We start from the raw sequence: 15,292 nt of genomic DNA, 5'->3' as shown, positions 1-15,292 counted from the left end.
TAACATCAGTATGCATATTCTGCACACTGTTCTCTATACATTTCCCAAGTTGCTAACAAGGAGAATTCGTTTAACAATCAAGAGCTTCTTTAAATGGAGATCATTTCCGTAACTCTCGTGACCCTTAGGTGTGATTCAGGGGTGATATTGTAAAGAGAAATTAGATGCTGGTCACTTTTAGGAGGTCAAAGACTTAAATCCCAAATCTTGTGTATAAACACCACGTGGTAGGATTGATTGAAAAACATAACATGCTAACATGCAATAAATCAAAGTGCTCTGTGAGCAAACTCGTGAATTGACACATGATTTTTTGGATTATGTTTAATTTTATCTGGTTTAGGGAACTTTGTGGTTGATTGTCATATCTGGAGTACGAGCAGTAGTTCAGTGTTCGCTAATGTAGCAAAGAAACAAAGTAACGTTGGGATAAGAAGGCATTACAATTGAAATGATCATGCTATTGCATTTGACAATGGTGGATGATGTCGTGTTTTAAACTTATATAATTTCTGTTTCTGGTTCAAAAGAAAAGGTTGGAATTAAATGTGGGTGAAAAGTGAAATTTACTGTCTATCATTGTAAATATTAGAAAATCAAGGCAATACTTTCTTAATGAAAATATTAACGATTCCCTCTTTATCAAATGAGAAAAACGGGAACGAGTTCTGAGTGATATACCTAAGCCAAGACTGCTACCGTCATTTTAGATCTCCGCCTGGGTAGATTTTAGTCACGTGCTAGGCAACGTATAATCAATAACAAGATAGAATTTAATTTCAGGCCTATTCGCCCATAAATTTATCAATTCTGTGGTGTATAACTTTCGCATTTTAGTACGTAATATGTATTTTGAATCTTCAAATTGTCTTGAAACTTAAAAGAAAATTGTTCTTTAAAAATTCACTGAAAATCGGTAGCTAAAATTGTTTGTTTAGGTGTTATTTGATTTTCGTGATAACTTGTAATTTCGTTAGTCGCCGGCATCTTCTGTTGTTTCTCACAGGAAAAACACACGATTCAAAACGTAATGATCGATTTTGTCCTCAATCTCACGCCGTAACAGAAAAAGCTTTTGAACATCTGTAAACTCCGAGCGCTTCGCAGTAAGTGATATTTTCAATGAATCTTCGGATTGATTTTAAGTTCAAGGATTGTAAATTGCAATTTTATGAAAAACGAAGGTTTTTCTGTTATTTCAGTGTGAATCCTTGCATGCTTGCCAGTCGCTGGCGCCGCTTGTTGAAACTAAAACGAAAAAAAAAATTATTTTAAGATTATCATTGGCTTCTTTGTCACCCCACCACTATTCTTAGCAACAAAGGTCGCCATTTCGTTTGTTTATTGCTCGCCAAAAACTATAAAATGCACTCAAAAGCCTAAAATCGAAAAAAAGTTTGCAGGAATCGACCAATCGAGCGAGCAAGTGCCATTCCCCACATCGTATCTACAACTCGCTCTTGCGCATGCGCGCAATTCACGAGTTAAAAAGGCAAAAGAATAATATTTACCTGGCAATAAACTTGATGTAAGAGAGGTTTTCCAATAACACAAACGAGCTCCATTTTCTGAGAAGAGAGTTGAGCGAACTCAGTGCCACCCGACATTGGATTGCACTGGATCTGTCATTTTCCTTCGGAAGATGAAGATTCTTTGGCAAAGGGCTGCAAATAAAGGTAAGTTTTCATTTGCTGTGTTTTCCCAGAATGACGACCTTCCTTTCTCGATCAAGTGTCGTAAATTCAAACCCTAACTTATTACTAGTTGTCTGTTCCTGGGTTAGGGAGGGGTAGATTGAGAAACTGCACACCCACCCCTCCCCTAACCGAACATTAACCATAAGTTATTATCAGTTGATTGTTCCTGAGTTAGGGGAGGGGTAGGTGCTCGGCTGCTCAGATACTGACATAGATCAAAAATATCCATCACACTCACACATCATGTTCCAGTACAAGTCCAATTCTGTGACTATGCATCCATTTTTGCCTAGAAGAAAAATTCATCTTTATTAAAAGATACACGTAATTTGGTTTAATCGACTGAGTTGATGTAAATTGGCCACCGTAAAGAGTTTCTAAAGCAGATATTTCGATCGTTAGCCCTTTGTCAGAGCAACGGGCGAAGAGCTAACTATCGAAACGCGCCTGGTTAGAAAGAGTCCATTGCGAGTTCGGTGATTTGCCAATCAAGAACGCAACAAAAGACTGGGCCTGTGCTTCAACCCAAAATTCTATCCATAACCTGGTGTTGTAACCAAAAGTAAAGTAAGCACACCCTCTACAAAAGAGGTGACTACAGTCTGTATATAAATATACCTACCATCCAGTCGTATCAAGAGATAACACTGGCTTCCAGAAGACAGCAAATTGGGACTCTTGTGATTTGGAATTCTCTCTGAAATCATGTAATTGTGAAAACTTAGGAAAGCCTTTTTTGATTAAAAAGGTTTCTTCATAGCTTTTCCTTGTTCTTACACAAAACTACTTTACCAGTACCGCAGCACAGAACAAAAAGGGCAGTTGCAAATAAAGTGGTATTAATAATAATAATCATAATAAATAAGATATATTACTAGATAGCCATACTCTTAGTTATAAATTAGCTATGATTAATCCAAATGAATCAAATTACTTCACTAGTTTCATAGACAGCTAACTCAGGAACTTTAAGTAAAAGATTGAAACAAGAGGAAATGAAATATAGGAAGCACTTTTAAATTACCTTTCAAGTTGTAGGGACAAAACCTAAAATGAAACCAGGTTAACAGTAAGAATTACACACATGTAAAAAAAACCCTGATATCTTTCATAATGCAACTGTACAATTACATGATACCAGTCGTTGAATTATACAAGAACATCAGAGACACCTTTGGTTGTGCCTTGTGTGCCACTTTTTGGTTGTTACTGCATTTTGACGTCACCTGTGGTCTTTTACTGAACACACACAAGGTAACATGGAGTCTATTTGTCAAACATTGAACATATAAACACAATTGGGAAGTTGCTTTTTAAACACAAAGGCGTGCTATAAAAGAAGAGGTGCCTTAGGCACTTAGTTGTCAATCAACTGTTGTGGCATACAGACCTCTAAATTCAAAACAGCCTGAGCTGCAGCCAATCCAAAGCAAGTGAATAGCACGTGGATTTCTCAAAAGCTCTTATTAGTTTCAACATTCTCATCACAATTGAAGAAATTGCTGAGGTTTGTATCTCCTTCCTTCAATTGAAACTCTCTTCATATAATTTGTGGTGGTAATTTGAAATTCAAAATGATTCACTTCGCCTTTGCATCATATTGGGTGTAATTTGTGTTTGATCCAAAATCAAGGGGCGGAGTCAACCAACTTATAGTGAGCCTTCATGTTTAAAGTTTATTATTTGATACTTACAGGGTTGTTAGAGCTTGGTGGTAGGTAGAATAGTGGAACTCCCTTTTTTGCACTCTCTGGTATGGTGTAATAAATGGAATTGGATGAAAAGGACTGGAGATGAACAAGCATCTTATCTGTGCTCTTTAAACTGAAAAAAGGAAAACATTGCATTACAATACAATGTATCATGTTTAAAAGCCACAAAAAAATAATTTCAAGAAAATGCATTATACTTGGATGATGATTTACCTTTTCATGGATTGCCTGAATCTTTTGACAACAAGTGTTCTGAAAAGGTTGAATTTATTAAAATCATGTATTAATTTTGTTTAGCCAAGTATGCATACATACCTGTAAATTTAAGTTAACTACTCTCTTCTTGGTTCTGAAGGCTAACAGCTACAGTGTAAGTTAGTTAAAGCCATGGATGGTATGTACATGTATGTAGTTGTTCCCATCTTTCCTGGTCAATAGAGCAGGACAAGAAAACACTAGGCAATTAACTTTCAGCGAAGAAGGTAATATCATTATAAAGACGTAGGAACAGGGAAGAAAAAGGAACAAGGAGGGTTTTGGATGAATAAAATTAAAAATTTCCACTCTAACATTATAAGCGTTGTGTCATAGATAGTAAGGAAAGGGATCAATTCATACAAAAGTTACCTGTAAGGACTTGGAAAGGGCTTTGTAGAATGCATCACATCATGAAGAAAATCATAAGGTGCTTCTATTGTCACTTCTACATGTGTCACACAACTGAAAGAAAAAGCATTAGCTGTGACTTCTTTTCATGATGGCTGAGCAAAGAGCCTAAACCCTATCGAAATAGTGTCATAGTGAAATTCAGGGAATTACAGATAGTTCTGCCCAACTTGACTTATTTTGTACTGGCTTTACCATCCCTAGGTCAAATACACTTTATTTTCTATAATTTTTGGCAGTATAAATTCCACGAAATCGTCACATCTCTACCAACTATACATAAAAGATAATTTGGTTTGATCATCTGTGTTGATAATGTAGTTTTCATTGGCCATTGTAAAGAGTTTTTAAAGCTTACAATTTGAGCATTAGCCCTTCGGTATTTTCTCCGATGACGAGCTAATTAAGTTGATAAAACCAAATTATTAAATGTAATACCCCCTCCAACACAGTATCACAGTTTCTTTTCATTATAAACCTAACCCCTTAACATATGCTTATACATATGCATACAAATTTATCAAGAGCTACAATCAGCATCAAAATTAGTTGACACATCATGTTTGAAGAACTCTATTTATGCATTGAATAACACTCCTGTTTTTACCACACTCTAAATCATTGACAAAACCCCCCTCCCCTATTCATTGTTGCCTGTATGTAGCTGAAGGTTCCTAGAATCATGATACAACATTGTTTTGGGGAAAAAGGGGTGGATAGGTTAACTAAACAAGAGCAACAGATATAAAATTGAAGTAATAGGGGGTTAAAAGGTCAATGTGTCAATAATTTTGTTGCCAATTGTAGGTTCATAAATAGCCTGTATGGTGTAAGTAATTATAGTGTTGTGTATATGTTGTGGTTCAATTTTATCCTTGGTTCAAAGTTTCTTTTCGTTTGTTTTTGGGTATTGTAAAGTATGTTAATGAGTTTGAAACAAAGGAAAATAAAATTTGAACCAAGGATAAAATTGAACTACAACATATATATGATTTATTATGCTGTACACTGCATTTACTAACCTGCTAGTGGATAGGGGCCAAACCTGTTGAAATAGCAAAAAAAAAAAAAAAAAAATTAAAAGAGGCAAGAGCATCGCTGCACTTTAATATGCACTGGAGAATTGAAATAACAAACATGCATGAACATGGAGCTACCATACTGCCATTAAAGAGAAAACAATATCATTAACTTACAGTTAAATACATCAAAGAAAAAAATCTGTTTACTTACTGAGAGAGCTAAATACTCAATCTGGACATTATGCTTCCAAGGAATTGTTAGCTTGACTTGAAGCTGCTTTCCACCTTGTTAAAGGAGAGTTTTATTGAATTACATAACATATGTGAAGACCCAATGGCAATAGCATGGGTACCCCAGTAAATATACATGTAGACAGAACACAGAAGACATGTCTTCCCTGTTTTCATGTCATTTGTTTGAGAATTATTAATCAGTAAAAAACGACAGACCTCCACCCTTTGACCCACAAGAGTGATTAAAATCTAAATTCTCTTCACAACATCACCCCTAAATCACACATTAAGGTTGCAAGAATAAGTGAAATGATCATCAACTAACGAAGCTCCCGATTGTTAATTAGCTCTTCTTGTCAGCACCTTAGAAAATGTATCGAGAATATGCATACTGATGCTAGGGTGTAAATGATTAATTGACACATCTTCATATAAAATGTGAATACCTTTTGCTATGGAAACGTCCTGAATTAAATACCCTTCTCTGAGACGCACACTGAGAACACTAGACACGAGAAAAAAAAAGAAATGTTCAAGTTTTATCTACCCCATGCATTGCATCTAATTATTTTCCTTGTTGTGGCTAAGAACTTGGGCTGCCAGCTAAAATTTCAAGTGATAACCTTCAATACTGAACAACCGTAAGTGCCAAACTTCAGATGTGCCATTTTGTTTTACCAGATGATGTGCTTTACCAATGATTGCCCCTTTTCCATTTGGAGAACTCTACCATGACTGGTCATAAGTGCGGGACTCACATCCTCACCTTGTGATGCTAGTATATAACTTTGTCTCCAGATGTCTTATTCGCATTGATCGTTGCATGGCATTTTTCTCCCACTCACTCAGTGCATAAGATATTGATCTACAATGAAAATATTAACAACATTTAAGTTTAAAAAAAAAAATTAAAATCATTGTACAGGCTTGAACAGTTTGTAATTTTATTTTTTTCCCAATTCACCTTCCTTTTGTTTTCCTTGAACTGATCAAATTAACACTGATGGGAGACTGACACGAGGACTTGTGGCTTTATAACTGGGATTTGCCAACCATGGAGGGAGAATTCTATCTGAAGGGCTAGTTGGACACAATAGAGGTTCTTATATACCCCAGGTACCTTCCCTTCCTTTAATTAACTCTTGAAATCCCAGAGGTGATTAACATGTAACTTCCTCCTTTACTATTCATACATAATCTTGCAAACAGGTAATGAGAATACTTGAATGTATCAGGGAGAAGTTTTTATCCTGATCTAACACCAAATTTGCATAACTAATTTACAATGAAATGTGTAGCAGCTGGAGGGGAGAATTAACCCTTTAACTCCCATGAGTGACCAAAAGAGAACTTCTCCTTACAATATTAATACAATATCTAGCAGACAAGTGATGAGAATAAAGAAAAATCTTGATTAGGGGATGATTAGTTGATCCATTACCAAATTCTTCAAACTAACATCACAAGAACTATATGACAGACAGTAAGGAGAATTACTAATGAGATCTTGGGAGTAACAGGGTTAACAATCAGATATTGGGAATTAAAGACTGAGTTGAACGTAAGAGCTGGTTCATTTGCTTTCTAGGGGATTCCACTTAAAATTGAACACTAACTTAATAGTTATTTTAACTAAGCATGTACAACAATGTTGTGCTTACTTTTTGCCTTGCAATGCCCACGCCAAGTCTTCCTCACTCAACTCCAAACAGTCACCTATGGTCAGTATTCATTCAACAATAGAGAATGTTGAAATAATTAGCAATGAAGAATTAAATTTATGACGTTATAATTATAGAGTAACCCACTCACATGATCCTATAGAAAACCATAATGAAGGCTGATGTGTGTTGGACCAAATGGATTGAAATAAGAAGGGTCAGAAAAAACTTTCTGGCCCCACAATTGTACGGCTTTGTTAATTTCTTCAAACTCTTTCCAAAAAGATGAGTTCTCATTGTGGATATGAACTTAAAGCAAAGCAGAAATGAGAAAATAAGTTGTATTTTTCTATGAATTGTGAGTTTCTTGTTCTGAGTTTTCATTGTTGAGTCTTTTTGTGGTTGCACAACACATGCCTCTCAATTGTGTCCTATTTAGGTGAAACAAGATTTTAAACATTTTCAACAATTAGTGGTAAAATAATGATAAAATATTTATTGACTGAATTAAGTTTCTTTGTTTCTTTGGTTTCTTTTCTTTTTCCCTTGTTTCTTCATTAATCAGATTTTCCAAAGTCTAGGAAACAAAATTATGATTTAATTACATATGCTCAAAAGAATTAGCCAGTTATGCAATTGCCACAACATTACCCATCCAGGAGTCAATCTTGCTCAGGTCAAAATCTCTCTGAAAGTTCCAGCAAAGTAGAGCTTTGTGATAAAGGTTCATGCTGAAATCCTCTACAAAAAAGGACAAATATCTCAGATATTATAGGATGAAGTTACATCTTAATCACTTCTAATGGTAAAAGGGTCACACAAAGGAATTCATAGATCAAAATGGTATGAAATTTAATTATTTTAACCAGAACTTGTCAATTGACACAACACATCTAAGGAACTTGACACTCTCTCGTCATCATCCAGGAAAATTTGCTTTCAGATTTTAAAATTAAGATTTTTTTTACCTTCTTCATCCACTCTTTTACCATCTTTTGAAACCTGGAAATATTGGAAAATTATTACATTTTTCAGTTATTGTGTGCATTATGATTGGTCAATTTAGCAGGCTGTATTTCACTGTGCGGGCCTCAAACTCAGTTTGTAAGACATATGTCTTAAACTTAAAGAAAATCATTATGATCTTTGAAAGACACAGCTGAAATCATAATTCATAGAAAATATAGGTTGTTTTACCCCTGAAACTGCAAGAAGTCCTTGTTAAGTATCTAACAGATTAATGCTGTGCAAATTGGTGTTAAACAATGGACAGCAAGGTTCAACAACAGTTTTTCATTGCATGTAGCTTGGCAGGAAGCTTTCTACGCCAAAGTAAAAAATAGGAAAAAAGAAGACACCAAGGTCTCCTAATAACTTAATGTACCATCTTCTATTGAAATCAACATTATGCACAGTGTCTTCTACTCACTGGGGGTGCCTTTGCAAGGTATGCACCTGAGCTAGCCATGGCGATAAACTGCATCATATCACAATGTGGCACATAACCAAGGCTTGAAAGGAAAAAAATAAAGTTGGTTGCACTAGAGTTAAATTTAATTATATGAGATACTGTTTAGTCAATAATACTGTTACTGTTACAAAAAACTGGGAATCTTTTGTGAAACACACTGAATCTAAACAAACAACAACAAAGTCAACAATAGTATAGGATTTTAAATTGAATATCTAAGAGGATTAACCTGCAGTGGGCATGAAATCCACTTCCAACTTTAATGAAAGAACAACACACAGTACTGGCTCTTAGCTGTGCCAAGAGAGAATCAACTGTAATCGCATCAGGAAGGGCAAAAACACCATCTGTGATCACAACTGCTCCTATACATTCATACAAAAAAAGTAGTAACAGTATTCAACAATATTTCTCTTACTAGTGACTCGCTATCAACTGACAGGATTTCATGATTAATGAAAATTTGCCAAGTGCTATCAGCATTATCCCTGTGCAAACTATGTCTAAGAAAGACAAATTTAACTGAAGACTTGATTAGCCTGAAGGCAACTTCTTCTGCAAGATCTTGTTAGCTGACTGCAGTTTTAGAAGAGGGTGATAATGGTCATAATATTGTGTCAAATTGCACTCAACCCTTTAACTCCCATGAGTAACCAAGACAGAATTTCCCCTTACAATATGAATAAAATATCAACCTGATAAGTGACGAGAATAAAGAAAAATATCAATTTGGGGTTAATTAGTTGATCCAATACTAAATTCTCTGAACTAACATAAGAATTGTATGGTTGATAGTAAAGAGAAATACAACTTTGATCTGGGAGTTAAAGGGTTAATTTACTCACAGCTCTATATCTAACATACCAGCACTTGCATTTCCTGGAAGCAGCTGTAATGCAAGGAGAGTGTTCCTTAATATTGATATTGGTCCAGCCTCGGGTGACATCAGTGTCACAGAGTCATGCGCCAGTCCACTCTGGTTGCTCTCAGTTTTGTTCTCCTTCATTAAAGTATCAAATTCCTTCCATCAATATTCAACATATAATGTACTTTATTAAGTTCTTTTATAATAAAGTTTGGATATAACATGTGCTGCTGTTGGTTGAAAGAGCTTGCTCTATCGGAGTACATGTATAAAGCATAGTGCTGGGCTAAAGCTGTTGCATCATCTACCAATTTGTACTATGTTCGATCTTTTCCCAAACTTCTCTCTAGCTTTCTTTAATTAGTTGAAGGTGAAATTTCAAAACAAGCAAGCTGGCAAGTAGTAACAGAAGAAGAGGGGAGAAACACTTGACTATGTCTTGTGTTTCTTTCTACACTTCTTTCCTGTCCTAGCTGCTACCTGCATGCTTTACAACAGAACAGAACACAGTCAAGGCTTATCTATTTCTCAAAAAAAAAATTTAAGCAGTGTGTAGAACAATGTCAAAGGTAAAGTCTAGACTCAAGCCAAGTAGTCCATCCAGCCTGACTTATCCCGGGGTATTACTCTTGGGTATAGAGAGAGACACTGTAAGGGTAATGAGTGTTTTGCCCAAGAACACAACACATTGAATCAGCCTGGTCTTGAGCCCAGACCTCTCAACCTGGAGTCCAGCTCACCAACCGTAAAGACCACCATGTCTTCCACTGAGTAATTAAGCCACAAGTAACTTTTAACCCTTTATACCCTAACATCAAAGCGTATGCATATTCTCCATAGTGTTCTCTAAACATTTCCTAAGGTGCTGACAAGGAGAATTTGTCTTACAATCAAGAGCTTCCTTAGTTGGTGATCAGTTCCTTAATTCTCCTGACCTTAATGTTTGATTCAGGGGTGATACAGTAGGAGAAATTGGATACCAGTCACTCTTAGGGGTTAAAGGGTTAATTAACTCTACATCAACCTCTCCTTGCGTTTCACAAGGAAGTAAAAGATAAGATGGAAGGAGAATCCAACAATGCTTAATTTTTCTTACATCTGTGCATTTGTGCACAATTGCAGTCCATTCATTCATTAATCAACACATTCATTACTTTCTTCCTTTCATTCATTCATTTAAATTCTCATTTTATATCTCTTTTTAATTAGTAAATTCTTAATACTGTCCCTAATACCCATGAACCTTACCTCATCACTAGAGCATATATCACAGTACAGTGTAGATGTAGTCTTAGCCAAGAAGTCCTCCAGCTCCATTAGCTGCCTGTGTACTGACTCCAGAACAAAGTTGATATTTTCTTCTGTCACAAGGCAGCCTTGGATAAGAATCTTGAAAAAGGAAAACAAACCAAAAAAACAAGTGGTCTCCATTTCATTGGCTTAAACAACTGCAAAGTGAAAAGATTTAAAGAGAAAGAAAGCTGCAAGCTAACTAAGGAGAAGTTTTGATTTTTTCCTCTATTTGAAAGTGTAACTTATAAATTCATTTATTCAAGCAATAGGTCACCCAGTGTGAACAATTAAAAAAAGTTAAGTCTGTACTTGAACCAGCAACTTATCCTGGTTTCTATGGCATGAAGCATTTTGGAGTATTACCACTCCCCTGTGGGTGAGATACCATTCCATTGTCCAGAAGGTTACACCCCTACCAGGCTACCCTGATATTACCAGTACCCATTTATACTCCTGGGTGAAGATTGTGAGGCTCTGTAAGAGTTCAGTGTATTGCCCAGAACACAATACAATGATGCAGCCAGGTCTTAAGCCCAACATTTTGACCAAGAGTAAAGTGCACTAGCCACTACAGTATAGGCCTCCACATCTACCTTATAAACTACTGTAAGGAAGTACATAAAATAATCCTCAAATTGAAAAATATAAATAAACTCACCTGAGGAACTTCAGGATCCAAGTTGGAAGTATATGCTAAGACAGTGATATACAACTCAGGACGTAACACAATGGTGTTACCAGGAACAGAGAACTGCAGAGAAAGTGAGTGTGATTGTTAATCTTTTGGATAAATGAAGTGTTTATACTCTGGAGTTTAAGTTTCTGTGCTCATGCTATGAATCATAGCTGGAACACAGTACACTTAGATATTCTGCTTTAGCAAAGTGCTCAATGCATGATTATATGGTGGGTATGGTAATGAATCAAAGGCAGTAAAGACATCGCAAAACAAAATATCTAATAGGTAGAACAACAGGTCAGCATAGACATTTTAAAACTTTGTATATTTCTTAGCAATCCTTTGCAACACAAAGATGTAAAACCACCAAAATTTGCCTAGTCTTAACACCCGAATTATTCAAGTTTCAACCCAACTGTTGGTGAAATTCTAACTAAACATTTCATTCCTTTTTTAATTGACATCTTCCTTGGCGTTGCTGTCCTAACAGCTTAAAGAAGGTCCCTAACATTACTTTGAAGACTTCAATTTGCAATACATATGTTCCCATTGACAGATATGCCACCATTCCCTCATGCAGAAAATAACAAGTTAAGCTAACACAGAACTGTAAACAACTAATAAATAAATATAAAATTTTACTTACTGGAGCAACTAGGCCATTCAGACAGTTTTTAAATTTTTCAAATGCTTCATCAGTTATTACAGTCCCTGACTGGATATCCTGGAAGAAAAAAAACATTTTGATTGTGGAAATACTTCTTGAACACACTGCTAAACTGTCATTTACTTTTTTTGGAAAAAAATTCCATGAAGACCAACAATTCTTTAAAATTTCATTACATTCTTACCACAGTAGCAAGAGATGGGCTGATGTCAAAACAAAATACAAATCTGTATCGCCTGCCAATAAATGTAATTTGAGTTGAAGGAACAAGTTTGTAGGGTCCATGCTTGTCTTGATTATTTGAAATGACTGACAAAACTTCTAGTTCTTCATTAGAAGCAATCTAGATCACAAAAAAAAGAACATTATTAGAGTCTGGGCAAATTAAATCAACCCACTGGGCACATCTTGTACACAAAGCATTATTAGGCATGGTAAATTTCATGTGCATTGTTAAGTTGGATGACTGTGTAGAGCTCAAAACTCAACTAAATAATATTTAAATTACAGAAGCAAAAAACAGGAATTTCACCATCTAACTCACATAAGTTATAAATATGTAATTTCTCCTCATAAGATTTATACATTATCAAGCAAACAGGTAATGAGAATACTCAGACTTATCAGGTATAGAAGTTGTTAAATGTATCTTGATCTTACTTCATAACTAATTTACAAGGAAATGTGTAACAGCTGGAGGAGAGAATTAACAATCAGATCTTAGGAGGTGAAGGATTAAATTGAGACTATGGCCACAGCTTGCTACAGGACCTCCAAACAAACGTCACCAAATTGGCAACTTCAGTAACCAAACTTTTTTTCAATAATTGCCATGGTAACCAAAACTTTTTCAACTTGGAGCACCATTGACTGCCATCTTACCAGTTCATCATGTGACTTGGGATCAGAAAGAGTTTTGTTAAACTGTTCAAAGAACCACTGGGCTCTGATACTCCTTGAGATTCTGTACTCCTTTCCCATGAGAAGAAACACATGAAGAGCATATTCCTATCAAAATAAACAGAGCAAACCAACAAAATTAATTCTAAAGTTCAAAGAAAATCTTACAATTGTTTTTTTATGTAAAAATCAACTATTTTTGTAACAGATATCCAAAGCAGGAAATAAGTAAATCCATATAAATTCATGAATTTTTTTGTTATTGAAAGGTGCAGTAACTTAATATAAAACCTGATAATTTCCACAAAACTACTGAACCACGATTTCCATCTCTTCTACACTTTGTTGGAGAAGGAGCTCATTCAGATAATTTAGGGAAAATTAAGGAGAAAAACCTCATTACCAGAGCATTGTTTGTTTCCTTACTTTATTTGCAGGTATTTGTTTTCTTTGGCATACAGAGACAAATCATACCATGTAAATACTTCACCCTTTACACCTCAACATTAGTATTTATATTCTCTACATTGTTCTCTTTACATTTCTTACGGTATTGACAAGGAGAATTTGTTTGACAATCAAGAGCTTTTTTAATTGGTGATCATTTTCTTTACTCTCGTGACCTTTACATTTGATTCAAGGTTAATACTGTGAGACGAAATTAGGATTCAGTCACTCAAAGCTACTTTTAGTCTTTGCAACAGCTATACAGTCTTTCCAATCACAAAAATAATATCGTTGTTCTGAAAAAAGAACTGTTGCACTACTATGGACTAGGGGAGAGGGGGACAGTGTATCCACTTTCAAAGTGGATACAAAGTTGTGCAAGGACTCAAATTTCAATTAATTATTTTTTTCAAATTTATTGATAGTAACCGTTATCTGAGCCAAAACGAGGCCTTTTCTTAAAAGAAAGGATATGAAAATTAAGAAAAAATAATTGTCTATAAATAACACTTTAAGATGAGCCTTGCATCTCTGATTTACTTGGAATCGCTGTCAAGCACGAGGAAACATCGGGAAGAACTTATGATCGACTCGAGAACTTACCTCTTGCGCTGCACCGTCTTCCTCCATTTTCGTTTCTGATTTACCTTTCAGGTAAGGTCCATATTGACACAATCATTTAAATGATGAGCGATTTGCAAAATGTCATGCAAAATCTTTGCAGGTTTCCTTTTCGACAAGTTTCTTAACCAAATGACAGTCGTCTGCCATTTCCGCCACGCTAACAACTCACGCGCGACACCGCTGGTCAAGAGGGAGTGGGAAACGGGAAGAAGGTGAAAATGTGCGAATGAACTGAATTATGTGATGGGAAACAAATTCAGTCCTAGATTATGATCTACTTTTCAAGAATAAATTAGAAGTTTCTGCCTTTTTCCTAAAATGAGAGAGAAAATTTAGACCAAAATAAAGTGAAATTCCATATAGCAAAGTTTCCATGTTTATGATCTCAGAAAAAAATTTCACCTGGCTTATTTTTCTTGATTCCAGACCCGTATTAAGAGTTCCCCACAGAATCTTGCTCCTGGCTCAACATAGGCCAACAATAAAAAAGAAAGAAAATAATTCTCTAAGAAGACTGTCTACCAAGGTAGAGAATCAATGTCTTCAAGCAGTCCCCTTTTTGTTAAAAACGGAACAGTCCTCATTAACTCTTTGAACCCTAAGGTCAGCATCCATATTCTCCATACTCTTGTCTATACATTTTCTTTGAAACTGACAAGGAGAATCTATTCAACAATCAATGTTTCTTAGGCTGGTGATCATTCATTTCATATCATGATCTCAATGAATGATTCCACAGTAAAACTGAGAAATAAGAAATTAAACTATAGTCACTTTTAGGGTGTTAAGGGCTAAGCAGTTTTCTTAGTACTCAAGGGAACACTGCTCCAAAGGGTGAAAGGCAAGTGATATGACACATGCAAGCTACTACAACCAGTGTCATGTAACTGAATACATCCAATGTAAAGTGGTTTAGACAAGAAAGGTCTGTCTTTAAAATACATTTTCTGTGTGGAATAGTGATATTCTCTATTACCTTATTTAGCAAAAATAAATTAAAAACAGAGGAAACAATGGTTTTTTTTTAGCTATTCTACCTATTGATCCATAGAAATGTGGTATTGTGGTATCATGTTCACTTGATTATGTCCCTTCTGAAATGTTTGTTGTAAGAGGGGGTAAGTTTCTAAAAACTGTGGCGCTGAGTCGCTAGAGTTATCATGAGATAATTAGGTGAGTTGATAAATAAATATAAGCTTGCTACCATAGAGAATTCCTAACACCGGCATTTCAAATGTTAGCCCTCCATCAAAATGAAAACATTTTCTACAGCTCAAGGCAACTTGGCTTGAGAATTGTGCCTAGTAGTCAACTTCACCAACCTCTGACAAATGACACCCCAGCACTCTATCCT

General features: G+C 35.5%; 1 protein-coding gene across 1 annotated transcript in view; it reads right to left on the bottom strand.

The window, feature by feature from the left end:
- LOC131799868 (KICSTOR complex protein SZT2-like) overlaps positions 1-14,094 on the bottom strand; it is a 43,248-nt gene extending 29,154 nt beyond the window's left edge. The window contains exons 1-23 of the mRNA XM_059117555.2: positions 13,918-14,094; positions 12,850-12,975; positions 12,152-12,310; positions 11,947-12,024; positions 11,280-11,372; positions 10,577-10,717; positions 9,328-9,463; positions 8,693-8,828; positions 8,422-8,503; positions 7,961-7,994; positions 7,644-7,733; positions 6,993-7,047; positions 6,098-6,196; positions 5,778-5,836; positions 5,309-5,382; positions 5,098-5,120; positions 4,037-4,129; positions 3,623-3,661; positions 3,392-3,521; positions 2,722-2,744; positions 2,320-2,394; positions 1,936-1,986; positions 1,512-1,664 (exon numbers count right to left, since the gene is read on the bottom strand). Coding sequence (XP_058973538.2) covers positions 1,512-1,664; positions 1,936-1,986; positions 2,320-2,394; positions 2,722-2,744; positions 3,392-3,521; positions 3,623-3,661; positions 4,037-4,129; positions 5,098-5,120; positions 5,309-5,382; positions 5,778-5,836; positions 6,098-6,196; positions 6,993-7,047; positions 7,644-7,733; positions 7,961-7,994; positions 8,422-8,503; positions 8,693-8,828; positions 9,328-9,463; positions 10,577-10,717; positions 11,280-11,372; positions 11,947-12,024; positions 12,152-12,310; positions 12,850-12,975; positions 13,918-13,944 — 1,976 coding nt within the window. The 5' untranslated portion in view covers positions 13,945-14,094. The remainder of the gene's footprint in view (positions 1-1,511; positions 1,665-1,935; positions 1,987-2,319; positions 2,395-2,721; positions 2,745-3,391; positions 3,522-3,622; positions 3,662-4,036; positions 4,130-5,097; positions 5,121-5,308; positions 5,383-5,777; positions 5,837-6,097; positions 6,197-6,992; positions 7,048-7,643; positions 7,734-7,960; positions 7,995-8,421; positions 8,504-8,692; positions 8,829-9,327; positions 9,464-10,576; positions 10,718-11,279; positions 11,373-11,946; positions 12,025-12,151; positions 12,311-12,849; positions 12,976-13,917) is intronic.
- Positions 14,095-15,292: the final 1,198 nt, after the last annotated feature.

This window comes from Pocillopora verrucosa, chromosome 12 (genome assembly GCF_036669915.1).
Source record: "Pocillopora verrucosa isolate sample1 chromosome 12, ASM3666991v2, whole genome shotgun sequence".
Taxonomy (NCBI): Eukaryota; Metazoa; Cnidaria; class Anthozoa; order Scleractinia; family Pocilloporidae; genus Pocillopora; species Pocillopora verrucosa.
Note: the sequence above shows the minus strand (reverse complement) of the source record. Positions and strands in the feature narration are given on the sequence as shown.